Raw genomic sequence first — 26667 nt, 5'->3', positions numbered from 1 at the left:
TGTTTCACTATTTTTATTTGTATGAAATTTCACCGAGGATGGTCCTCCCCTTCCTCCTCTGAGGAGCCTCCACTGGCAGAGACAGAGCCCAAATAATTCCTAATAAACTGGAATGGAGTGGGTGGTAAATGCTATAAAAACATTTAAGCATTTGGATTTGTCATGTGTCATTTTGGATAAAAGCGTCTGCTAAATGTCATATATTATATATTATTATATTATTATTTAAGTGTTTGGCAAAGCCCAATGGAATTTATTGATCAAAACATTTAATTTTATTCATGAGAAAATTACCCCCTTCCCAGCCCAGTACCCTTAGTCTCGCGTGAGTTGCACGTGTGAGCTCTGCGCAGTGAGAACTGTAGCTAGGTTTTCCGCCATTGCTGAGTGTGGGAGAAACACTACGTTAGAGAAACATTGCCGTTTGGTTGTCAACAACCAACTACGGACTGGTGAGGGTCGAGTGGAAGCTCCACAAGTATACTTCCCTGTACCTAACCAGATAATATTTTCATGAAAATACAGAACACACAGACGAGGTAACCATGTCCAATCTCAGCAAAGGCGGCACAAAAAAGGACACCAAGATGAGGATACGAGCTTTTCCTGTAAGTACACACCGCTAATAGGACCTGTCCCTGCCAGCAGCAGGCGGTGACTGGACCACCGAGGTTCGAGTAACTAGCTAGCTGGGAATGCAGTTTGCAAGGCCGATCTTTCAGTAAAAACAAGTAGATAGCTAGCTACCCCCTACAAGAGGTTATGGATAGCTGCTTGCTAGCTACCTACTGTTCGATACAGTAGCTAGTAACGTTACTGTTGTCAGACAATTATTAGCTAGCGAACGACCAACTGTCATTTTACCCGGAGAAAAACATGGTTTCTAGCTAGTTAACTAAATATTTGGGGTCGTAGCTTTGTTTGTGGCTGAACGACTGTTTTATTTAACGTTAGGTCAAATCAGAAACTGGTGGGTTGGACTGGAGAGAATTGTTGTTATTATGCATGACATGGTTTGCTGAATCACGTTCTTTTAGTTAATAAAAAAAACACGTTATTTTAGTTACATGCCAATAAAACATTTCGATACCCCGACTAACTTTTAACTGTTGGATAGATATATAGCAAACTTTAGCATCGACTGTTACACCTAGTTAATGTAACGTTAGATACTTTGTCTTTCAAGATTGAAGTAGCTAACGTTAGCCTAAGTTTAATTTGTAAACAGTTTGCTAAAACTAATGGACAAAAGCTAATGGGAGTAAGCTATTGGTTGTGACATCAGTTTTCAGAAGATCAGTATTCAGTTATGACGGATGTCCCTCCACTGAATCCTCAATGATCCCCTATAGTAGCTCTCGATAACCCTTCTCTCCATAGGGTTTCCATCAGTTAGCTTTGCCCACTGCTGGCTCCATGTGAACTACAATTCCGACTCCGTGTTTTAAAGTTTAGAAACGTAAATAATAATTGCTTGCGAAAAGGTTTTCGAAACAAATGGCCCTTTCATATCAGTCAAATAATCTATTTTTAAAATGTTTTATATATATATTTTGTTCCCTCTTCTCCACAATTTCGTGGTATCCAATTGGTAGTTGGTCTTGTCCCATCGCTGCAAATCCCGTACGGACTCGGGAAAGGCGAAGGTCGAGAGCTATGCGTCCTCCGAAACACAACCCAGCCAAGCCGCACTGCTTCTTGATACGGTGCCCGCTTAACCCGGAAGCCAGCCGCACCAACGTGTTGGAGGAAACGCCGTACACCTGGCAACCGTGTCAGCTTGCATTGCGCCCGGCCCAGGAGTCGCTAGTGCGCGATGGGACAAGAACTTCCCTGCCGGCCAAACCCGGACGACGCTGGGCCAATTGTGCGCTTCCTGGGTCTCCAGTTCACCGCCGGCAGCGACAGAGCTTAGACTTGAACCAGGATCTCTAGTGGCACAACGAGCACTGTGATGCAGTTTCTTAGACCTCTGCAACACGCAGGAGGCCCGAAAAAAATACATTTGAAATAAAAACAATTATTCACTTACTGTATAAGTGTATAAATGTGTGCCTCCAGTTGATGAACTACACTTCCTCCCAGTTATGCTTACAGGGGTGTTCGGAACAGGCTAGACAGCTAATTGGCACAGTTGGTCTTCTCTTGTCTGTCTTCTGTAAACAAGTGCGGTAATGTGGAAATATGGCCATGTGGGAACACTAACCCTATTAATGTGTGTAGTAATTTAACATTTTGTTTTTATAAAATTATTTCTCCCTGATAAGAGAGATACATTACTTGTGTTTCCAAAACCGTACCACTTTCGCATTAACGTTTAGAGCAAGCATCGGGCTTAAGGTAGTTAGCGTCTATGAATGGGCTAAATTAATTATTGTGACATCCGGTAGCTAGTTTTGCCAGTTTTGTTAGTTTAATCTTCACCAAGGCAGTGACTCATCATAAATGTCAAATTACCTTAGGCCTTAAATGAAAGGATCATGTGCTTAGCCCAGTGTTTAGTTGAAAGTTCACTGCCATCAGATCATGTTACCTCCCCTTGCTGTTCAGATCTCCATATGACAAAACTTTAAATTTTATCATGAAAGGGATGGGAAGGATATGAGTGCTCCTCAGATTCTATCCAGTTTGCCATCTACTGAGTGTCACACTAACCCATGTGAAGTGGCTGAAGCCACTTTGGAACACACTTTTGATATGCAGAGAGATGGTGTAGAATAGATCTTTAAAATTCTTGTTTTATGTCTTGGCTGGGACTTCCTAGGGTCCATTTCAGACATTCAGAGATGTCCTCAGAATCAGAAATTAGTCAGGCCACAGACTAAAATGATGTTGAGTACCACAGAAAATAGGACTGTTTTGTGTAGTTCTGGTCCAGGGTGTTAGTGCACTTCCTCTACTAACGTTGACCAGAGCGAAACAAAACTGTGCAATCATGGTCCGAAAAAGGTTCAGGCCCTGTACCTGGATTATTAATGGGATACAAGACAGTTAATTTATTGTGGTAAGTTTCTAGGTTTTATAAAAATGACTTGTGAATAAAAGGCCTATTAGTTGCAGAGGGTTTCACTTCAACGGGATCCCCGGGATCCCCGTCCCTCACTCCAATAAGAAATCCAAATACCAAAATTGCATAATTGTTCTCGAGTGGGGTCATGGATTGTCCTGCTATGTTACCTCCCGGATCCTTGTGAACCCTGTCCAATCACACCGATACTTCCTGTGAAATATGCTTGTGTTTGGATGGTGCCATATCCAGACACCTTGTATGCAGCTTTTGGCCAGCCTCACTTTGGAGAGCCTCCAGGTTTAACAGGCTATGGTTGAGTGTGACAGCCAAAGGTGACAAGGGATTTATATCAAGCTGTGAATATGGCCATGTTTATCCGAGTGTGATGGTTGGCTACAGTGCCGTTACTATTTGTCCAGTTAAAATGAGAATTTGGGGGAAAGGCAAATGTTACGAGGCACAGTTAGAGGTGGCTGTGAGCAATGTGATATGGAAAATATAAAATGCTTTCATTCATGCTATGGACTGGATGGAACCTTATTGGGAATATTGTCATGATATTGCAGTCCTGCACTCTTAGTTCATCACAAGGAACACAAATAGGGACACACCTCTGTTTCCTTTACAGTGATTTGTTTTAATATACTTTAAATCATTAATTTTCAGGAGGAGCATTCTTTTATCAATGTTACATTCAAACTGTTAGATATTGCAATATAATATAGGCACTCTTTAAATAAGTAGGGGTTTTGGGGTTGCAGAAGTGTAGCAAGTGTTGACTTGTTTCGTCTCTCTCGCAGGTTGCTGACCTAAAAGAAGTAGGCTAGCCTAGCAGGAGACTGATAAAAATGGAGGCTATGCATATGGTGTCTATCAAGCTTGCTTTGCTCCAGTTCTCCCTCAAACGAGGGAGCCAAAGATCCCCGAAACTTTGGCCTGTCAGTCTATTTGTCTGCTCGCCTCTCATTCCCTTTCTCCACTGCAGATGACAATGGATGAGAAGTATGTCAACAACATCTGGGACCTCCTGAAGAACGCCATCCAGGAGATCCAGAGGAAGAACAACAGCGGGCTGAGCTTCGAGGAGCTCTACAGGAACGCCTACACCATGGTGCTGCACAAACACGGCGAGAAGCTCTACACAGGCCTCCGGGAGGTGGTCACAGAGCACCTCATCAACAAAGTAAGGCCAATGAACGCAGGGTGGTAGACTCGTGCTCATCCCAGCGCAAGTCGGGGAGTTGATTCAGTACTGGGTGCTGTTCATTAGGGCATGTGATGGAATAATGTTAAAACGTTTTACAACAGACAATGAAAACAAGTGTTTCTTATTGGACCAGTCCAGCTAGTCCTTCCTTGTTTCAGCCAGTTTTCTTTGGTTTGACTTTTCATGAACACTGCCCTGGTCTGGATTAACATCCCTTTGCTGGATTTGTGTATGGCAGTAATCACAGTTGTAAAATCACTGGCAGAGTATTTTCCGTCTTACAGGATCTCTACAGTGGTAGAATAGTCACTGAGCTTGACCACAAGATGTTACTCACCTTGACCATAATAACAGTTTCATTGTTGAAAAGCAAGGAAACAAACCTTGTCTGTCAATCGAATCCAGGCGATATTAAATTACAGGCCAATTGCCCTGTTCAGTGTTGGGCCTGTTTGGTGTGCTGACAGCGTGATGAAGTGGAGTGCTCATATTAAACCAATTACTGTGGAAAGCTCAGAGAATCTGTCTGACTATGGCTGGATGCGGCGAACTTGCAAAAGAAAGCAAACTATCCGGAAAACAAGAGTTGCTTCCATTCATTCAGAAGCCTTATATTTAGTGGTTGGAATTTAAATGAGTTAAGTTTGAGGAATGGGGCTATCAGAAGGCCCAGCTCCACTAGGGCCCATAGGCATCCGACTGGAGATTTGAAAGCTCTCTTTCAGTAAACGCACACAGTCCTGATCTATGAATCAGTGGTTGTGATAGCCTTTGACCTTGGGAAAGCGTTTGTGTGATTTAGTTCCACAAACTATCCTATCACATGATCCCTATAATGTTCATGTTTAAACCACACACTCCATGTAGGTCAACATATTCCACTGAATGAGTAGCAGCAGGAAGCAGCATCAGATTATCTTAAAGCTGTGACAGGTTTCTATGGGGTCTGCAAACAATTTGGAAACAATGACATTACTGGGCCAATTAAATATCTATGCAGGGCTAGGGCTTTGGCGGTCATTACATTTTTTCAGCTGGTTGATTGTCATTTAAATAACTGCCGGTCTCACGGTAATTGACCATTTAATTAACATAAAGATGGTTTGCATCTCCGGTTTCCACTTATAGCCACTGATGCGGACCTTTGGAACATCTACATTTTAAAACATCTAATAAATACATTTAATATATATCCAGCACATCACAATAAATCTTTTTTTTTTTTAGGCATGAAGAAAATGTAGCCTATTCCAGAAGAACAGAATAGCATATTCCTTTGGTAGGCCCTGATCTGGCTGTGCCATATGGCAGTTGGGTACACGAGTTCATTTACCAGGCAATATTTGCATATAATTCCGGTGGCATTATTTTATAGTAAGAGCAATACAATTGAACATAACTGAATAAAATTTGGTATTTTTCTCCCAAATGATTTTCGATGGAGTGCGCAGTTATTTATTCAACTTTAGTTGTGATAGAAACGTTAGGTTATATGTTTTGATTTCTAATACATTAAGGCTGCATGAAGCAAATAATGATGATTTGATGCTTTGAAAAAAGTTGCATGAAAGGGAAGTGCTCTGCTCTTTTTCTTGCGCAGGCTACACACACACACCTCATTAGTCTCACATTCAGAATTTGACATGCACTTGATAATATCCTCACGCAGTATTCTCCATTTAATCTGGTCTTTACATATGTGTGGAATTATTTTTTATTTAGAAGGGCCCTCAAAAAATGAAAATCATCCATAGCCTGCACTCGAATAGCGAATGGAGGTTATGTGCAGTTTACTTTTTTAATATGCCAGGTAGGCTACACTGTTTGTAAAGCAGATTAATGTGCCTAATTTAAATATAGCAGCACGAGAAAGCTGGGATACACTTTTATTAAATAGTAGCCAGTCAAAACTCAGTCAGAACACGTTTCACCAGGCTGTGTAGGCTATGGGCTCTCCAACCATGTTCTAGGGGTCTTGAGCATATAGGCTATGTTTTGGATTTATTTGGCCACTTCAGTTGTGATACAAACCTTAGCAAAGCATATAGGCCTATCGACTAGGTTACATAATGCATGCAGCTATGATTTGAAAAATTTGCAAAAAAATGCATGGACTGTGAATCATTCACAACTGATAATATTTTCATCATTCAGACTATTCTCAATTTAATCTTGTCTTTACATATACTAAATAATGTGAGAATGGGTGATTATCATGCACCTGTCGGAACAGGGGCAGGGTAAAAAAAATAAGTCTTCTATATGCACTAGAATCGCAAATGGATACGCTTTTCCCGCGGTTCATTTTCATGCAAGCCAGTTAGGCAACTTTGGTTGAAAAGTAAAGCAATTTGCTTAATATTTGGAAAGCTGAGACGTACATATAGCCTAGCCTATAGAAAGCTGATGGGATTCTCCTCTTTTTAACAGATTGCATAGCATAGCCTATAGAAATGCAACAGGAACACTTTCATTCCATGCATCAACCAGCTATGAGAAGCTGTCTCTCCCTGCGCAGAAGGTGATCGATCCTATTCTGCTCAAACTCTGAATGCCAGGGCTCTCATGAAGTATTTACTTTTAGATTTCATTTGTATTGATGTCAGAGTGATTAGAGGGACAATAGAGTGCTGAGTACCGGCCGTTAGCAAGTTTGCTAGGCTACTAATGACAATCAGAGGCATCAGATGACTGTGGTCATGACTCCTGACTGCCAGTGTGGCTGTATTACGGTCACCATAGGCCTATGTAGGTTGGCATGCCTACCTTTTCAGATTATCAATCATCAGTCTAGATGTCAATATTTCAGCAGTGGCCTTAAAAAAACACCACCCAATTGGCATCTCAGAATTAAAACAAATACTCTCCCATTGACATTCTGTTCTTGTCCCCCACATTTGCAATCAGAGTAATAGGGTAAATCCATTTGAATTCAATCCCTTTTTTGACAGCATCCAGTTTGATTTAAACAAAACTTTCCAAACATGTTTTGCTATGGAAGAACTGGTCATAAAGTGGCAAAAATCACTGAAGCTGGAGACTCATATCTCCCTCACTAGCTTTAAGCACCAGCTGTCAGAGCAGCTCACAGATCACTGCACCTGTACATAGCCCATCTGAAATAGCCCATCCAACGTAATTATGACATAACATTGAAGGTTGTACAATGTAACATTAATATTTAGATTTATGGATGCCACCCGTTAGATAAAATACGGAATGGTTCTGTATTTCACTGAAAGAATAAACGTCTCGTCTTCGAGATGATAGTTTCCGGATTCGACCATATTAACCTGTTACTCCTACCCCCTACTTTTTCGAACATTCTGTTAAAAATCGCGCAACATTTCAGCACCCTGCTACTCATGCCAGGAATATAGTATATGCATATGATTAGTATGTGTGGATAGAAAACACTCAGACGTTTATAAAACTGGTTAAATCACGGCTGTGACGATAACAGAATGTGCGTTTCATCGAAAAGTGCAGGAAAATCTGATCACTGAAAATGGAAAAATATATCCATGCGCCACTTCAACCGATTGATAAAGGTGAACCACATTAAATGGGGCCGAGGTTGCAATACCTACAGCTTCCACACGATGTCAACAGTCTTGTCATTTGCCTAGGCTTTGTTTCTTGGTCAAACGAACAAGAGACAGCCCATTTCTTCAGGTCTCCAACCGGATATTTTGGTTGAGATTTACCCGGACATTATTTCCAGACGTACAGCTATAGAATATACATCGCCTCGTGATCAATTTGATCGCTTATTAAAGTTTACTAATACCTAAAGTTGCATTACAAAAGTATTTCGAAGTGTTTTGTGAAAGTTTATCGTCGACCTTTTTAATAAAAAAAAATGACGTTACGTTATAAAACACTATTTTTTTCGTTGATCACACAGTCTTCATAGATCGATATCTAGGCTATATATAGACCGATTTAATCGAAAAAAAGACCCAATTGTGTTTATGGGACATCTAGAAGTGCCAACAAAGAAGATGGTCAAAGGTAATTAATGTTTTATATTTTATTTTGCGTTTTGTGTAGCGCCGACTATGCTAATTATTTTGTTTACGTCCCCTGCGGGTCTTTTGGGGTGTTACATGCTATCAGATAATAGCTTCTCATGCTTTCGCCGAAAAGCATTTTAAAAATCTGACCTTTTGCCTGGGTTCACAACGGATGTAGCTTTAATTCAATACCCTGCATGTGTATTTTAATGAACGTTTGAGTTTTAACGAGTGCTATTAGCATTTAGCGTAGCGCATTTGCATTTCCAGATGTCTAGATGGGACGCCTGCTTGTCAGGTAGGAGCAAGAGGTTAATGACCTAAGGCTCGTATTTCTGTGTGTTTTTATTTTATAACTAAGTCTATGACTTGATAGAGCAGTCTGACTGAGCGATGGTAGGGACCAGCAGGCTCGTAAGCATTCATTCAAACAGCACTTTCGTGCGTTTTGCCAGCAGGTTGTTGCTGTGCTTCAAGCATTGAGCTATTTATGACTTCCAGCCTATTAACTCCCGAGATTAGGCTGGTGTAACTGATGTGAAATGGCTAGCTAGTTAGCGAGGTGCGTGCTAATAGCGTTTCAAACGTCACTCGCTCTGAGACTTGGAGTGGTTGTTCCCCTTGCCCTGCAAGGGTTGCGGCTTTTGTGGAGCGATGGGTAACGCTGCTTCGAGGGTGTCTGTTGTCGATGTGTTCCTGGTTAGAGCCCAGGTAGGGGCGAGGAGAGGGACGGAAGCTATACTGTTACACTGGCAATACTAAAGTGCCTATAAGAACATCCAATAGTCAAAGGTATATGAAATACAAATCGTATAGAGAGAAATTGTCCTATAATTACTACAACCTAAAACTTCTTACCTGGCAATATTGAAGACTCCTGTTAAAAGGAACCACCAGCTTTCATTTGTTCTCATGTTTTGAGCAAGGAACTTAAACGTTAGCTTTTTTACATGGCACATATTGCACTTTTACTTTCTTCTCCAACACTTTGTTTTTGCATTATTTAAACCAAATTGAACATGTTTCATTTTATTTGAGGCTAAATTGATTTGATTGATGTATTATATTAAGTTAAAATAAGTGTTAATTCAGTATTGTTGTAATTGTCATTATTACAAATACTTTTTTAAAAAGTCGGCCTATTAATCCCTATCGGCTATTTTTGGTCCTCCAATAATCGGTATCGGCATTGAAAAATCACAATCGGTCGACCTCTAATTGGTATAGAATCAAATTGATCCTGTCTGTCGAAGAAGCTTGGACTTTCTTTTTTGATATCTTCAGTGATATTGTTAACAAACACGCCCCCATAAAGAACATTTGAATTAAAACCGGTTCAGACCCTGCTTTGACCGTGATCTTGCATAGTTACTCCACATCAAGAATTGCATTTGGCGAAAGGCTCGGCACACGCATACTCAGGCTGACTGGCTCTCATTCAGGTATATGAGAAATAAGTGCACTCAGGCTATCCGGAAGGCCAAAGTTAGATACTTCATATCCCTAAGAAGTTAATAAGGAGCAGTTCTCGCTCTTTCTCAGGGTTTAAACACAAAAAGTTCTGGAAAATGGTTAAAGACCTGGAGAATAAACCCTCCTCCACTTAATGTTGTTGATGTGGTTTTTACTAACAAGGAGCACATGGCTGAGCTCTTTAATCACCACTTCATTAAGTCAGGATTCCTATTTGACTTAGCCATGCCTCCTTGCCTGTCCAACATTTCCTAATTTCCCACCCCTTCTCATGTGACTGGCCCTAAAGCTCCTCCCTCTTTTTCCCCTGCCCCACTACAAAGTTTCTCCCTGCAGGCGGTCACTGAGTCCGAGGTCCGAGAGCTCCTTAAATTTGAGTCAGATGGTTTAACCATTCTCGCGCAGGTGTTCCGCTAGCAGAACACCTCGACAACATTCCGCTGAAAAGGCAGCGTGCGAAATTCAAAAATATTCTTTTGAAATATGTGACTTTCACACATTAAGTCCAATACAGCAAATGAAAGATAAACATCTTGTTAATCTACCCATCGTGTCCGATTTAAAAAATGCTTTACAGCTAAAGCACAACATATGATTATGTTAGATCACCGCCAAGTCAAAAAAACACACAGCCATTTTTTCCAGCCAAATATTGGAGTCACAAAAAGCAGAAATATAGATCAAATTAATTACTAATCTTTGATGATCTTCATCAGATGACACTCAGAGGACATCATGTTACACAATACATGTATGTTTTGTTCGATAATGTGCATATTTATATCCAAAAATCTCAGTTTACATTGGTGCCTTACGTGCATTAATGTTTTGATTCCAAAACATCTGGTGATTTTAGCAGAAATACTCATAATAAACATTGATAAAAAGATACTAGTGTTATTCACAGAATTAAAGAGAGACTTCTCCTTAATGCAACTTCTGTGTCAGATTTACAGAAAGACCATAATCTGAGAACGGCTCTCAGAACCCAAAACAGCCAGAGGAATAGTCGCCAATTTGGAATCAACAAAGTTATAAACAACACCATAAATATTTACTTGCCGTTGATGATCTTCGTCAGAAGGCACTCCCAGGAATCCCAGTTCGACAATAAATGACTGATTTGTTCCATAAAGTTCCATAATTCATGTCCAAATAGCCAGTTACAGTCTGTTACAGTCCTTTAGAAACATGTCAAACGATGTATGGAATCAATCTTTAGGGTGTTTTTAACATAAAACATCAATAATGTTCCAACCGGAGAGTTCCTTTGTCTTCAGAAAAGGCACTGGAACGAGAGAACTCTGTCGGGAGCGCGCGCCATGAGACCAAGGCACAATGCCAGACCACTGACTCAAACAGGTCTCATGAGCCCCTCCTTTATAGTAGAATCCTCATTCAAGTTTCAAAAGACATCTAGTGGAAGCCCTAGGAAGTGTAACCTCATCCATATCTCAATGTGTACTCGGTAGGCAAAGCTTTGAAAAACTACCAACCTCAGATGTCCCACTTCCTGGTTGGATTTTTCTCAGGTTTTCGCCTGCCATATGAGTTCTGTTATACTTACAGACATAATTCAAACAATTTTAGGCCAATCTCTGACCTTGTTAACCTGTCTCTCCTCTCTGGGGAGCATCCCATTGCTTGTAAAGCAGCCACGGTTAGTCCTTAATTTAAAGGGGGTGATCAAGCTGATCTTATCTGTTATAGGCCCATTTCTATTGTATTGGAAAAACTCTCTGGTATGCAATCTGGTTTCCGCTCTGGTTATGGATGTGTCACTGCAACCTTAAAGGTCCTCAATGATGTCACCATTGCCCTTGATTCTAAGCAATGTTGTGCTGCTATTTTCTATTGACTTGGCCAAAGCTTTTGATACAGTAGACCATCCATCCTTGTGGGCCGGCTAAGGAGTATTGGTGTCTCTGAAGGGTCTTTGGCCTGGTTTTCTAACTACCTCAGAGTGCAGTGTATAAAGTCAGAACATCTTCTGTCTCAGCTACTGCCTGTCACCAAGGGTGTATCCCAAGGGTCGATCCTAGGCTGCACGCCTAGGATCATCAACAACATAGATCAGGCAGTAGGAAGCTCTCTCTCTCCATTTATATTCAGATGATAGTCTTATACCCAACTGGCCCCTCCCCGGATTTTGTGTTCGGCAGGTAAGGGTGCTCTCTAGCGGCTAGATGTTCTTTAGCATTCGGTCATCAGATTTGCCACCAAAGCTCCTTATAGGACACATCACTGCACTCTATACACCTCTGTAAACTGGTCATCTCTGTATACACGTCGCAAGACCCACTGGTTGTTCCTTATGTAGAAGGGCCCTCACTCCCTTCTAAGATGGTTATCTATGATATACTGCAGCCCTCATCCTCCACATACAACACCAGTTTTATCTCAATCTCTTCATTCAAAGTCTCAATCACGGACACTCTTGCTGACAGTTGTGGCTGCTTTGTTTGATGTATTGTTGTCAAACCTTCTTGTCCTTTGTGCTGTTGTCTGTGCCCAACAATGTTTGTACCCTGTTTTGTGCAACTACCTTGTTGTGCTGCTGCCATGTTGTGTTGCTACCATGTGGTCATGTGTTGCTGTCATGGTATGTTGTCGTCTTAGATCTCTCTTTATGTGGTGTTGTCTCTAATGTCGTGATGTGTGTTTTGTCCTGTATTTTTCTTTTTAATCTGAGCACCCATCCCTGCAGGAGGCCTTTACATAGGCTGTCATTGTAAATAAGAATTAGTTCTTAACTGGCTTGCCTAGTTAAATGAAGGTTGAATAAAAAATAAAAAATAAAGGTGCTCAAAGTTTACCCATTTTGCACACCCTACCATACAATGAGACATCCATGTCTTTATCACTGGAAAATATAAACAGTTGAATTTGATATCATTTAAAAGCTTACAGTGTTGTCAAACTATGTGATTGTTTATTGAGGACCTTTTTTTAATTTAAATGTTCCTTTTTTGAACCTTTATTGCCTTATCAATTATCAAAAAGTCCATGAACTCATATTTGCATAAGTTGTAGCTTAGACCCTATTTCATATAATCTGAGGTTTTTGTGTTGTGCCTGCCATCAGTTGAGACACATCATACTCTTAAATAAAGGGTGGGTGTCATTTCAATCATCGCAATAGGATAGGTCCATTCTATTAATTATTTCAGACCACTGCAATTTACACCATTGGTCTTGGGCGATATACCATTTACCGGTGGTATTTTGAAATACAGACGGTATGATTTTCAATACCGTCCCCTCCTTGAATGTTTTGGCATTCGGGTCCAAAAAGCTAAGCTAACATTTAAGGTCCTTGCTCAGAACATGAGAACATATGAAAGCTGGTGGTTAAATATTCCCAGTTAAGAAGTTTTAGGTTGTAGTTATTATAGGAATTCTGACATGTCGACTATTTCTCTCTATACCATTTGTATTTCATACACCTTTGACTATTCGATGTTCTTATAGGCACTTTAGTATTGCCAGCTTAATCTCGGGAGTTGATAGGCTTGAAGTCATCAACAGCGCTGTGAGTCAAGCATTGCTAAGAGCTGCTGGCAAACGCAGTAAAGTGCTGTTTGAATGAATGCTTACGAGCCTGCTCCTGCCTATCACCGCTCAGTCAGACTGCTCTATCAAATCATAGACTTAATTATAATTTAATAAACACAGAAATTACCAGCCTTTGGTCATTAATATGGTCAAATCCGGAAACTATAATTTCGAAAACAAAATGTTTATTCTTTCAGTGAAATACGGAACCGTTCCATATTCTTTCGGACGGGTGACAACCCAAAGTCTAAATTTTGCTGTTACATTGCACAATCTTTAATGTTATGTCATAATTATGTAAAATTATGGCAAATTAATTTGCAACGAGCCAGGCTGCCCAACCTGTTGAATAAGTTTAATACTCTGCTTGCACTGAACGCAAGATAAGTGACACAATTTCCCTAGTTAATATTGCCCGCTAACATGAATTTCTTTTAACTAAATATGCAGGTTTAAAAAACATATACTTCTGTGTATTGATTTTAAGAAAGGCATGGATGTTTATGGTTAGGTACATTCGTGCAACGATTGTGATTTTTTTCGCAAATGCGCTTTTGTTAAATCATCAGCCGTTTGGCAAAGTAGGCTGTGATTCGATGATAAATTAACAGCCACTATATTGATTATATGCAACGCAGGACAAGCTAGTTAACCTAGTAATATCATCAACCATGTGTAGTCAACTAGTAATTATGTGAAGATTGATTGTTTTTTATAAGCTAAGTTTAATATTTGCAAGCAACTTACCGTGGCTCCTTGCAGCCACAAGGTCCTTTTGATGCTGCACTCGGGTAACAGGAGGTCAGCCTGCCGCGCAGTTTCCTCGTGGATTGCTATGTAACCGGCGTCCAAAAAGGCCTATTACCAATTATGAAAACTTGAAATCGGCCCTAATTAATCGTCTGACCTCTAATTGAGACATCAAGTGGTTTGTGATGATGTGGCTCAGTTGGTAGAGCATGGCACTTGCAATGCTAGGGCTGTGGGTTCGATTCCCACGGGGGACCAGTATGAAAATGTATGCACTCACTACTGTAAGTTGCTCTGGATAAGAGCATCTACTAAAATGTAATAGGAATGAAATGGCCATTTAAGTTTTCAGATATTCCAAACTTCTTCCATTTAAGAATGATGGAGGCGACTGTGTTCTTGGAGACATTCAATGCCACGTCCATTTTTTTCATAGCCTTCCCCAGATATGTGCCTCGACACAATCCTGTCTCATAGCTCTACGAACAATTCCTTCGACCTCGTGGCTTGGTTTTTGCTCTGACATGCACTGTCAACTGTGGTAACTTTATATAGACGTGTGTGCCTTTCCAAATCATGTCCAATCAATTGAATTTAGCACATGTGGACTCCAATAAAGTTGTAGAAACATGTCAAGGACAATCAATGGAAACAGGATGCACCTGAGCTTAATTTCGAGACTCTTAGCAAAGTGTCTGAATACCTACGTGAATAAATTGTTTTTTATTTATAATACATTTGCAAAAAAATTATACACCTGTTATCGCTTTGTCACTATGGGTTATTGTGTGTAGATTGCTGAGGATTGTTTTGTATTTAATCAATTTTATAATAAGGCTGTAACATAACAAAATGTGGAAAATGTCAAGGGGTCTGAATACTTTCCGAATGCACTGTGTAAGTACAACAGATTCATCAGTAGGTGATTATAGTGAGCTGAGAGGGGTTCACTTTCCATTGAGATAGTATGCTGGGAACTGTTTCACTAAATTGTTGTTGTTTGATTGTTTCTCTGCCTGAAGTTGATGAGCACAGTGTTCTTTAGAGTCCCATACAGAGAGAGGAAACTCAGAGAGAGGAGCTTGTGGAGGGAGAGACTCACGGACAGAGAGTGTGTCATGCAGAGAAAGCGAGATGGGCTCAGTGTGCCAAGTCATCAGTGTGGTGTTGTAGTTTCAAACGAATGCCTCTCTGCCTGACTGTTCTACTGCTTCCCCATAGGTACGGGAAGATGTCCTCAACTCACTAAACAACAACTTCCTCCAAACACTAAACCAAGCCTGGAACGACCACCAGACAGCCATGGTCATGATCAGAGACATCCTCATGTACATGGTGAGTGGCACCACCAGCTACCAGAGCCATGTATTTAGAGAGTTATGTTTTAATTCTAGACATACATAGCATTATTTTAATATTCCCTATTTTAAATTAATGGGGTGCTAACATGGCTGCCATAGGGTCATGTAAATGCATCATTATGCAGAAACCTCAATGTCCAAACTCTCTAAATACATGGCTCTGACAGCTACAAGGTGCAGTCGTAAACCAGGGATGTTTTACAAAAAACAAACATGTTTTTAGTATTTTGTTCATTCATGTTGTTCCAGTCAGCAGATACGTTTTCAAGATACAGCAAAATTTAAAAGTGATGCTCCATTTTGCATCATTGTGTTTTGCATCATAACACTTTTAGAAAACGTAACTGCTGACATGCACAATTTGTGCTTATCAGACGTGCACACTTCTTAGTTATTAGGATTTGACTGTATTTCTCAATACAGTGTCATCTCGTAACCCTCCCTTGGACTGGTAATGCATTGCTTCCTGGCTGCAGGTCTCAAACGCGCTCCGGGGTGAGGTACAGATCTGAGATCAGCTTCCCATCCACTAATCCTAAACATAACCATTAGTGGGGGAAATGCAAAACTTGCCCAAGATCAGCCTTGAATGGCAAAGCTTCACCCTCTCTTTCTCTTGTTTCCCAGGACCGGGTGTACGTGCAGCAGAACAATGTGGAGAACGTCTATAACCTGGGCCTGATCATCTTCAGAGACCAGGTGGTGCGCTACGGCTGCATCCGAGACCACCTCCGACAGACCCTCCTGGACATGATCGCACGAGAGAGGAAGGGCGAAGTGGTGGACAGGTATAATAATATGACCCGTCTATACACAGGCCCCGTTCGACTTCTTTAAAAGTGTACAAACTCCTAGCTTCGTTGAAGGGATCACTGAAATGATTTGACAAGTGTCATCACTGGAAATGACTGGAAGCCATGCGGCGGAAAGCTTGTGTTCATCTGTCCAGTCATGTCTAAGCATCGACTGTTTGAAGGGAGGAGGGAAGGATGCACTTTGAAGGAATTCAAACAGAGCCACAGTTTCTGAGCTGAAGGAAGCAGTGTTTTTCCCGATGAAGAAACCCACAACCGTAATTCATGATTATTTCATTGTGCTCTTTGTTGAATTGAAAAAGTATCTGATAGTCTTTGAGCTGACCCAGACCTAAATGATATCTTATACACTGAGCGTACTAAACATTAGGAGTTGCACCCCCCGTTTCTCTCAGAACAGCCTCAATTCATCGGGGCATGGACTCTTCAAGGTGTTGAAAGTGTTCCACAGAGATGGCTGGCTCATGTTGACCCCAATGCTTCCCACAGTTGTCAAGTTAACCTGACCCTGTCTGTCTCTGTCTCTCTCGCTCTCCCTCAGGGGGGCGATCAGAAATGCCTGCCAGATGTTAATGATCTTAGGCCTCGAAGGGAGGTCGGTTTACGAAGAGGACTTTGAGGCCCCGTTTTTAGAAATGTCTGCAGAGTTCTTCCAGGTTTGTAAGAATCCTCTCCCCACCACATCTATTCATACATTTCATTCGCATCAATGCTATATGTCATGTACGCTGACTTGCATTGATATTTGTTGTTTGCCTACTATTATCATATTATGTACATCATGTGTATGCCCTCTGTCACCCAAGGCGCTCCTAACCCTGCGTTTGTTTGCCCTCCCAGATGGAAAGTCAAAAGTTTTTGGCGGAGAACAGCGCAAGCGTGTACATAAAGAAAGTGGAGGCGCGGATAAACGAGGAGATCGAGCGTGTGCTGCACTGCCTAGACAAGACGACAGAAGAGCCCATTGTGAAGGTGGTGGAGCGGGAGCTCATCTCCAAGCACATGAAGACCATCGTGGAAATGGAGAACTCGGGCCTCGTCCACATGCTCAAGAACGGAAAGACAGAGGGTCAGTTTGCCACACTAGTACTACTCCAGTCCCAGCTATACTTTGCATCCCAAATGGCACCTTATTTCCTATGCAGTGAAATACCTTTGACAGGGCCGATAGGGCTCTGGTCAAAAGTAGTGCACTATATAGGGCATAGGGTGCCATTTGGGACACCAGACTTTTTCTTTTTTCATGAAAGGGATATTTTACCCCGATGTTAGTGTCAGACATTTGCATACATCTTGAGGTCTTTTGCAGAGCAGAATAATTGTGTGAATGTGTTGTTATCGTGTGCATACTTGGCACCACCCGTGCCATTGTTTTGATATCAATGTCAGCAATTCTATATTTATGGTGAAAGATATTGGTGGGTGGTCTTTGGATACTAATGTGTTTGTACTGATGTGTGTGCCCGTGTGCGTGCGTGTATGCGTGAACACAGACCTGGCGTGTATGTATAAGCTCTTTAGCAGAGTGCCAAATGGACTGAAGACCATGTGTGAGTGCATGAGCTCCTACCTCCGCGAGCAGGGCAAGGCGCTGGTGTCAGAGGAGGGCGAGGGCAAAAACCCTGTGGATTACATCCAGGTAATTTACACCGGAAGTGACATCATTGGCAGGGGGTCCACAAAAAAATTATCTCTGGCTACATTCCCATTCCTTCCCATTCTCCCAAAGTGTGCATTTCCACACTCCCTGGTCATGGATTTAACAATAGGGGAAACTCCAGTGAATGCTTATACCGATTCAATGCTTTTAAATCCACTGTAGGGATGCAATTTATGTTGTTATACTCCATATTGCCACTAGATGGCAGATACACGAGCATGTAGTAAGTGCCATTGCTTTCCAATAATGTCATGTGTTCTTCCTTCCTCTGGTTTTTGTTCTCTGCAGGGTCTGTTGGATCTGAAGTCTCGTTTCGACCGCTTCCTTCTAGAGTCGTTCAACAACGACCGGCTCTTCAAGCAGACCATCGCAGGGGACTTTGAATACTTCCTCAACCTCAACTCGCGCTCCCCCGAGTACCTCTCCTTGTTCATCGACGACAAGCTGAAGAAAGGCGTAAAAGGAGTGAGTCGTTTTCTGATGTAATGGGGAGGAAGGTTCCTCTCCTCAGGGCACACAGGCTGCGTCCCTAATGACACCATATTCTCTATACAGTGCTCTACTTTTAACCAGAGCCCGATGGCACCATATTCACTACATAGTGCCCTACTTTTCACCAGGGCCCAATATAAGGAATAGGTGCCAGTTGATTGTGACATATTTGGTTGTGTTTCTGATTATTTTGTGCCCAGTAGAAATGAATGGTAAATAATATATTGTGTCATTTGAGTCACTTTTATTGGTAAATAAGAATATAATATATTTCTAAACACTTCTACATTAATTTGGATGCTACCATGATTACCATTAATCTGGAATGAATTGTGAATAATTATGAGTGAGAAGGTTATACGCACAAATATGACAATACATTATTTACCATTAATTTCTATTGGGCACAAAATAACCTGAAACACAACCAAATATAACAGAAAATGCATCCAACACATTTGTAGAGTAACACGCTTGATGTAGTCATTGCATGCAATGAATATGGGACCGAATACTACACTTTTTACTACTTTAATACACATAAGTGAATTTGTCCCAATACTTCTGGTCGCCTAAAATGCACAAAAAGTGATGTAATTTCTTAACGGTTCACCTGATATGGATGAAAATGACCTCAAATTGAAGTTGATGGACTCCACTTTAAGTCATTGTATCATTTCAAATTCAAAGTGTTGGATTACAGAGCAAAAACAACCACACACGGGTAACTGTCCCTTTACTTTTGGAGCTCACTATATAAGGAGTTCAATATATTTGATTAAATCAGTGTTTCAAATGTAATCATTTAAAGTGTGTATGTGTGGTCGTGTAACACTCGCTGTCCTCTCGTTCTGTGTGTGTGTAGTTGACGGAGCAGGAGGTGGAGTCAATCCTGGACAAGGCCATGGTGCTCTTCAGGTTCATGCAGGAGAAGGATGTGTTTGAGAGGTACTACAAACAGCACCTGGCCAGGAGGCTGCTCACCAACAAGAGCGTCTCGGACGACTCGGAGAAGAACATGATCTCTAAACTCAAGGTGAGGAAACAGGATGAGGAAGAGCAGTATCTTAAGATCTTCCATCCATTAACAGATTCATCAACTGTTTGTTTCAGTGACCTTGTGACATTAGTCTTATTCTAAAAGGAATGGAAGTCATTTTTTACAATTTATTACAAATAAAAAACAGAAATATCACATATACAGTGCCTTGCGAAAGTATTCGGCCCCCTTGAACTTTGACCTTTTGCCACATTTCAGGCTTCAAACATAAAGATATAAAACTGTATTTTTTTTGTGAAGAATCAACAACAAGTGGGACACAATCATGAAGTGGAACGACATTTATTGGATATTTCAAACTTTTTTAACAAATCTTTTAACAAATCAAAAACTGAAAAATTGGGCGTGCAAAATTATTCAGCCCCTTTACTTTCAGTGCAGCAAACTCTCTCCAGAAGTTCAGTGAGGATCTCTGAATGATCCAATGTTGACCTAAATGACTAATGATGATAAATACAATCCACCTGTGTGTAATCAAGTCTCCGTATGAATGCACCTGCACTGTGATAGTCTCAGAGGTCCGTTAAAAGCGCAGAGAGCATCATGAAGAACAAGGAACACACCAGGCAGGTCCAAGATACTGTTGTGAAGAAGTTTAAAGCCGGATTTGGATACAAAAAGATTTCCCAAGCTTTAAACATCCCAAGGAGCACTGTGCAAGCGATAATATTGAAATGGAAGGAGTATCAGACCACTGAAAATCTACCAAGACCTGGCCGTCCCTCTAAACTTTCAGCTCATACAAGGAGAAGACTGATCAGAGATGCAGCCAAGAGGCCCATGATCACTCTGGATGAACTGCAGAGATCTACAGCTGAGGTGGGAGACTCTGTCCATAGGACAACAATCAGTCGTATATTGCACAAATCTGGCCTTTATGGAAGAGTGGCAAGAAGAAAGCCATTTCTTAAAGATATCCATAAAAAAGTGTTTTTTAAAGTTTGCCACAAGCCACCTGGGAGACACACCAAACATGTGGAAGAAGGTGCTCTGGTCAGATGAAACCAAAATTGAACTTTTTGGCAACAATGCAAAACGTTATGTTTGGCGTAAAAGCAACACAGCTCATCACCCTGAACACACCATCCCCACTGTCAAACATGGTGGTGGCAGCATCATGGTTTGGGCCTGCTTTTCTTCAGCAGGGACAGGGAAGATGGTTAAAATTGATGAGGAGTAGCTTCTGTCTGGCTACTCTACCACAAAGGCCTGATTGCTGGAGTACTACAGAGATGGTTGTCAGTGACCATTGGGTTCTTGGTCACCTCCCTGACCAAGGCCCTTCTCCACCGATTGCCCGGCGGCCAGCTTGAGGAAGAGTCTTGGTGGTTCCAAACTTATTCCATTTTAAGAATGATGGAGGCCACTGTGTTCTTGGGAACCTTAAATGCATTTTTTTGGTAAACTTCCCCAGATCTGTGCCTCGACACAATCCTGTTTCGTAGCTCTACGGACAATTCCTTCGACCTCGTGGCTTGGTTTTTGCTCTGACGTGCACTGTCAACTATGAGACCTTATATAGACAGGTGGGTGTCTTTCGAAATCATGTCCAATCAATTGAATTTACTACAGGTGGTCTCCAATCAAGTTGTAGAAACATCTCATGGAGGATCAATGGAAACAGGATGCACCTGAGCTCAATTTCGAGTCTCATTGCAAAGGGTCTGAATACTTATGGAAATAAGGTATCTGTTTTCTTAGAATTAATCCATTTGCAACAATTTCTAAAAACCTGTTTTCTCCTTATCATTATGAGGTATTGTGTGTAGGCTGATGAGAAAATCAATTTTAGAATAAGGCTTTAACGTAACAAAATGTGGAAAAAGTCGAGGGGTCTGAATACTTTCCGACTGCATTGTATTGTAGCACCTTCAATACCTAATAAGTGCAACCTTAAGATTTGCAATATAAGCATATGCCAGACCTATGGTCAAATACTTTGAGTATTTGCGTTAGCCTGCTTGGGGTGCCATGTGGGCGGGGTTTGCACTTTTGGTTATTTTGATTTGGTTCAATTGCAAAGCTAAAATATTTTAAATTATTATTAAATTGTATTTTGATCCCAGTTCTAGTACTTTACACAATGCAATATATTTTTAACTTGAACTGCACCAGTGGTGGAAAAAGTACCCAATTGTTATACTTGAGTAAAAGTAAAGATACCTTAATAGAAAATAACTAAAGTAAAAGTATGTCACTCAGTAAAATACTACTTGAGTAAAAGTATTTGGCTTTAAATATACTTAAGTATCAAAAGTAGAAGTACAAATAATTTAGAATTCCTTAGATTAAGCAAACCATTTACGGATAGCCAGGGGCACACTCGGACATCATTCAGAAATAAAGCATTTGTGTTTCGTGAGTCCGCCAGGTCAGAGGCAGTAGGGATGACCAGGGATGGTCTCTTGATAAGTGCGTGAATTGCACAATTTTTCTGTGCTGCTAAGCATTTGAAATGTACAAAGTACTTTTGGGGTTCAGGGAAAATGTATGGAGTGAAAAGTACATTATTTATTTTAGGAATGTAGTGAAGTAAAATTAAAAGTTGTCAAAAATAGAAATAGTGAAGTACAGATATCCCAAAAAAGACTTAAGTAAAACATACTTTCAAGTACTACTTAAGTACTTTACACATTTTGAACTGTACAAACTGTATGTTGAACTACAGCTCAGCTGAGTGAAGAGTCAGTGTGACAGAAACGATAGTGCGAGTGAAGTGTTGTTTAATAGATCTGTATCATCCCGTATATCTCTTTCTCTTCCTCTTTCTCTGGTTCCCCTGGCCAGACGGAGTGTGGTTGCCAGTTCACCTCCAAACTAGAAGGCATGTTCCGAGACATGAGCATCTCAAACACAACCATGGACGAGTTCCGCCAACATCTACAATCAACGGCGGTGAGACACCCACTCACAGAACCAGTCCAGTGTTGGTTCTGGGGAACATAGAGCTTGCCAGCTTGTAGTCCTAAAAAAATATAAATTAGTTACCTCTGGTTCGTTCAGCCATTCCTATGGGGAAAGAATAGGGTTTAGGGACAAAACATATAAGATCACCTAAGCCTGTCTTTACTACAGACCATAATTTTGGCATTTATCAAAAACTCCATTCATTTTCCCATAGGCTTTGTCCAAAGAAGCCATTACTATTGCTCTCTATTTAACCTAGCTCTCTCAAAGCGAAGAGCACATCTTATGGAGCTTTTGATGGTCATTCTGACAATTGGGAACCTCCGTGAAAGACGTAGATCTAACTTCCATCCCCAGGTGTCGTTGGGTGGAGTCGATCTCACAGTGAGGGTTTTGACGACAGGTTACTGGCCAACGCAGTCCGCCACGCCCAAATGTAATATCCCCCCTTCTCCTCGACATGCATTTGAAGTCTTTAGAAGGTTTGTCTATCTCCTCTGTCCTTCACTGTATCTCATTTACTTTGCATAGCAGAGGCCATGTAATTCTCTGCTGCAGGTTGTGGAAGCGGGGCGCTGTCCTTTGTCTGTGTTTGTCTTTAATGCTGTAGTGTGTGACTGTCTTCTGATTTTGTGGCCATAGATTTTATCTGGCAAAACACAGCGGCAGGCAGCTTACATTGCAGCATCACATGGGCTCTGCAGACCTCAATGCCACCTTCTACGGGCCAATCAAAAAGGTATGCAGGGGACAGCCTTTGACTGGCTGGCAGGTATACAGACTGATGCACGCACACACACACACCACTAATGTCAACATCAGGCCTTGATAACAGCAGGTGTATGAAGGCTGTACTTGCCTTTGAATATGGCATGAACATTGATGTGTGGGGGGGCTACAGTTGAAGTCAGAAGTTTACATACACTTAGGTTGGAGTCATTAAAACTAGTTATTCAACCACTCCACACATTTCTTGCTAACAAACTATAGTTTTGGCAAGTTGGTGAGGACATCTACTTTGTGCATGACACAAGTAATTTTTCCAACAATTGTTTACAGACAGATTATTTCACTTATAATTCACTGTATCACAATTCCAGTGGGTCAAAGGTTTACATACACTAAGAAAATTCCAGAAAATGATGTCATGGCTTTAGAAGCTTCTGATAGGCTAATTCACATCATTTGAGTCAATTGGAGATGTACCTGTGGATGTATTTCAAGGCCTACCTTCAAACTCAGTGCCTCTTTGCTTGACATCATGGGAAAATCAAAAGAAATCAGCCAAGACCTCAGAACAAAAATGGTAGACCTCGACAAGTCTGGTTCATGCTTGGGAACAATTTCCAAACTCCTGAAGGTACCATGTTCATCTGTACAAACAATAGTACGCAAGTATAAACCCCATGGGCCCACAGAGCCATCATACCACTCAGGAAGGAGATGCGTTCTGTCTCCTAGAGATTAATATACTTTGGTGTGAAAAGTGCAAATCAATCCCAGAACAACAACAAAGGACCTTGTGGAGATGCTGGAGGAAACGGGTACAAAAGTATCTATATCCACAGTAAAACGAGTCCTATATCGACATAACCTGAAAGGCCGCTCAGCAATGAAGAAACCACTGCTCCAAAACCTCCATAAAAAAGCCAGACTACGGTTTGCAACTGCACCTGGGGACAAAGATCTTACTTGTATGTATGTATGTATGTATGTATGTATGTATGTATGTATGTATGTATGTATGTATGTAAACTTCCGACTTCAACTGTATGTGTATATATAAGCATGACATAGTCAGTGATTGAACAGAGGCTACATTGATTACTCCTGTGTGACTGAGTTACCTGAAGGCGGCCGGCCGGTTGTGACCTCTCCTCTCCTCCCAGGAGGACGGCTTGGAGGTGGGGGTGGGCGGTGCCCAAGTAACAGGCTCCAACACCAGGAAGCACATACTGCAGGTGTCCACCTTCCAGATGACAATACTCATGATCTTCAACAACCGGGAGAAGTCCATGTTTGAGGTACAGCTGCTAATTGAATGCGTAGCACATCACAGAATAAAGTAAAGTTTGTAAGGAGGGATGTATTTGGGCAAAGTGATATCTTTATTATATGTGCAGGATGTTCAAGTTTGTGGTCTGGCAATGTCTTTCCCTGAGGGAGTGAATAAAGTTATATTGAACTGAAAAAGTTAGACACTCTTGTTTCTCTAAAAAATAATGTATTATTTGGTTTCAGCATAGTGCAGTCATGGATCCCTCTGCCTCATCTCCATCTCTCCTCTTTGTCCCCATCTCTCACTCTCTGCTGTGTAGGAGATCCAGCAGGAGACAGACATCCCAGAGAGGGAGCTAGTGAGAGCGCTGCAGTCGCTGGCCTGCGGGAAGCCCACCCAGCGGGTCCTCACCAAGGAGCCCAAGTCCAAGGAGATCGAGAACGGTCATGTGTTCACCGTCAACGACCAGTTCACCTCCAAGCTGCACCGCGTCAAGATCCAGACAGGTAGACAAACCCAGTTAGCCATACAGACCGGTCTTGTAGAACACAGATTTAAAGATCTATGGCATGCAAAACCAAAATGGCACAAAAACAACCAGGATTTATTTTGTTTCAACATTGGTTTCTGAAGCATGGCGTTGAACTATATGCATACCAACCTTCTAGGGTCATTCTAACCACAGAATTATAATGAGATTCTATTTCTCTGATTCTACCTCAGATAGATTTAGTGAAAACACAACTGATCTCCACTCGTCTGGACAGCCCAGCCAAAGATTTACCTGTGTAGCGTGAATTTATTTTTATTTAACTAAGCAAGTTGGTTAAGAACAAAGTCTTATTTACAATGTCGGCCTAACCCGGATGACGCTGGGCAATTGGGTGCCGCCCTATGGGACTCCCAATCACGGCCGGATGTGATACAGCCTGGATACGAATCAGGGACTGTAGTGATGCCTCTTGTACTTAGATGCAGTGCCTTAGACCGCTGCGCCACTTGGGAGCCCAATGATATAGTCCTGTGCGTGTAGCTGTCATATGAGGTGCCTGGCTGAAACTGGTTTCCTTGTGTTGGTCGCTAGTCGCCGCTAAGCAAGGAGAGACTGACCCGGAGAGGAAGGAGACTCGGCAGAAAGTGGACGATGATAGGAAGCACGAGATCGAGGCGGCCATCGTCCGCATCATGAAGTCTAGAAAGAAGATGCAGCATAACGTGTTGGTAGCAGAGGTCAGTGGAATACAGTGTATGAACATTGAGGCGTTTCGGGGTACTTCTGTCTGTACCTCTCAGTAATTAGATGTAAGATCCGGTTCTGATTGTGTCTGTGTTTGTACCATCTCTCCAGGTCACCCAGCAATTGCGATCGCGATTCCTCCCCAGTCCTGTAGTCATCAAGAAGCGCATTGAAGGACTCATTGAGCGGGAATATTTGGCACGGACACCGGAGGATCGCAAAGTGTACACTTATGTAGCATAAGGGCGTGAATTCAATCAAACTTGACACAAAAATAAACCATACTTTTTTTTTTTTGGGGGGTCTTGTGTTATGTGTATGAACTTGGAAGTTTGTCTGATACTGGGAAGCTTACCTTTCTTTCATTGGAAAAAAAAGACAAGGTTTTTAAAATATATTTTAGCTAAATGGAGGGATTGGATATAGTTTTGTTAGAGTTTCATGTTCCTTATGTGGCCTTGGGGAAAATTTGGGCGGAGAGTGGGAAATGCATCAAATGTACTGCATTTATAAACAAAGGAAAAGTACTGCCCAATAAACAAAGGAAAAGAAAACTAGCATAAACAAAACATATACCAAGCGACTGTGGGTTGGCTACACAGACCAAGAAAATATTAGTTATTTCTCCCGTTTTAAATGTTGATGTAAATGTGTTTGTGTTTTTTTGTGGCACCATGCTGGTTGTACAGGTTGTCAGACACTATTGGCCTTTTTTTCCCTCCAGGACTTTAATCAAAGAGAAGAGGACATGGATGTTGTTGCTGGTTTGCAGAGAACAGGAGCAGTTGCTTGATAGCATGCTTTATCTTATGGAGTGCTCTATACAAGGTGTATGTTTTTTTATTTTTCAATGGGGCCTATTGTAAAATTGGATCGTCAGCCCAGAAATATTTCTCTCCTTGGAATTGTAGGTTCTTCCCAATGCAGATCACAAAGGGAAGTTCATTTTTTTCTTATTGCATTTCAATTGGAACCAATTTATCACCATGTTTTAATGTGTATAAATTGTAAATAATTGTACTCGCTAAAGTGGACTGTACAGGGCCTAGTTTATCATATTAAGTGTAGAAAAATAAATTGTACAACGAAGGGAATTTTGCCTCCTACCTGTTTCACAACTGCCTT

At 41.4% G+C, this 26667-nt stretch overlaps 1 protein-coding gene and 1 non-coding gene across 3 annotated transcripts; both read left to right on the top strand.

Moving 5' to 3' along the window:
• Positions 1-353: 353 nt before the first annotated feature.
• Positions 354-26636, top strand: LOC118386637 (cullin-3-like). Of its 2 annotated transcripts, XM_035774343.2 has the most exons (17): positions 354-608; positions 3996-4193; positions 15233-15346; positions 15796-15867; positions 16000-16160; positions 16729-16843; positions 17028-17256; positions 17681-17826; positions 18136-18312; positions 19205-19375; positions 22187-22294; positions 22664-22788; positions 22949-23045; positions 24196-24330; positions 24625-24811; positions 25390-25535; positions 25654-26636. In XM_035774343.2, the coding sequence occupies exons 1-17, from the start codon at positions 546-548 to the stop codon at positions 25783-25785; spliced, it is 2376 nt and encodes a 791-aa protein (XP_035630236.1). In that variant the 5' UTR covers positions 354-545; the 3' UTR covers positions 25786-26636. The 2 variants fall into 2 exon arrangements, with proteins under 2 accessions (XP_035630236.1, XP_035630245.1); XM_035774352.2 differs by lacking the exon at positions 15796-15867 and having other exon boundaries at positions 355-608.
• trnaa-ugc (transfer RNA alanine (anticodon UGC)) lies at positions 14199-14269 on the top strand. The gene has a single exon. It is a non-coding gene; the product is annotated as a tRNA-Ala (tRNA).
• Positions 26637-26667: the final 31 nt, after the last annotated feature.

Source organism: Oncorhynchus keta, chromosome 1 (assembly GCF_023373465.1).
Source record: "Oncorhynchus keta strain PuntledgeMale-10-30-2019 chromosome 1, Oket_V2, whole genome shotgun sequence".
Classification (NCBI taxonomy): Eukaryota; Metazoa; Chordata; class Actinopteri; order Salmoniformes; family Salmonidae; genus Oncorhynchus; species Oncorhynchus keta.
The sequence above is the reverse complement of the archived record's forward strand: the minus strand, read 5'-3'. Positions and strand labels throughout refer to the sequence as shown.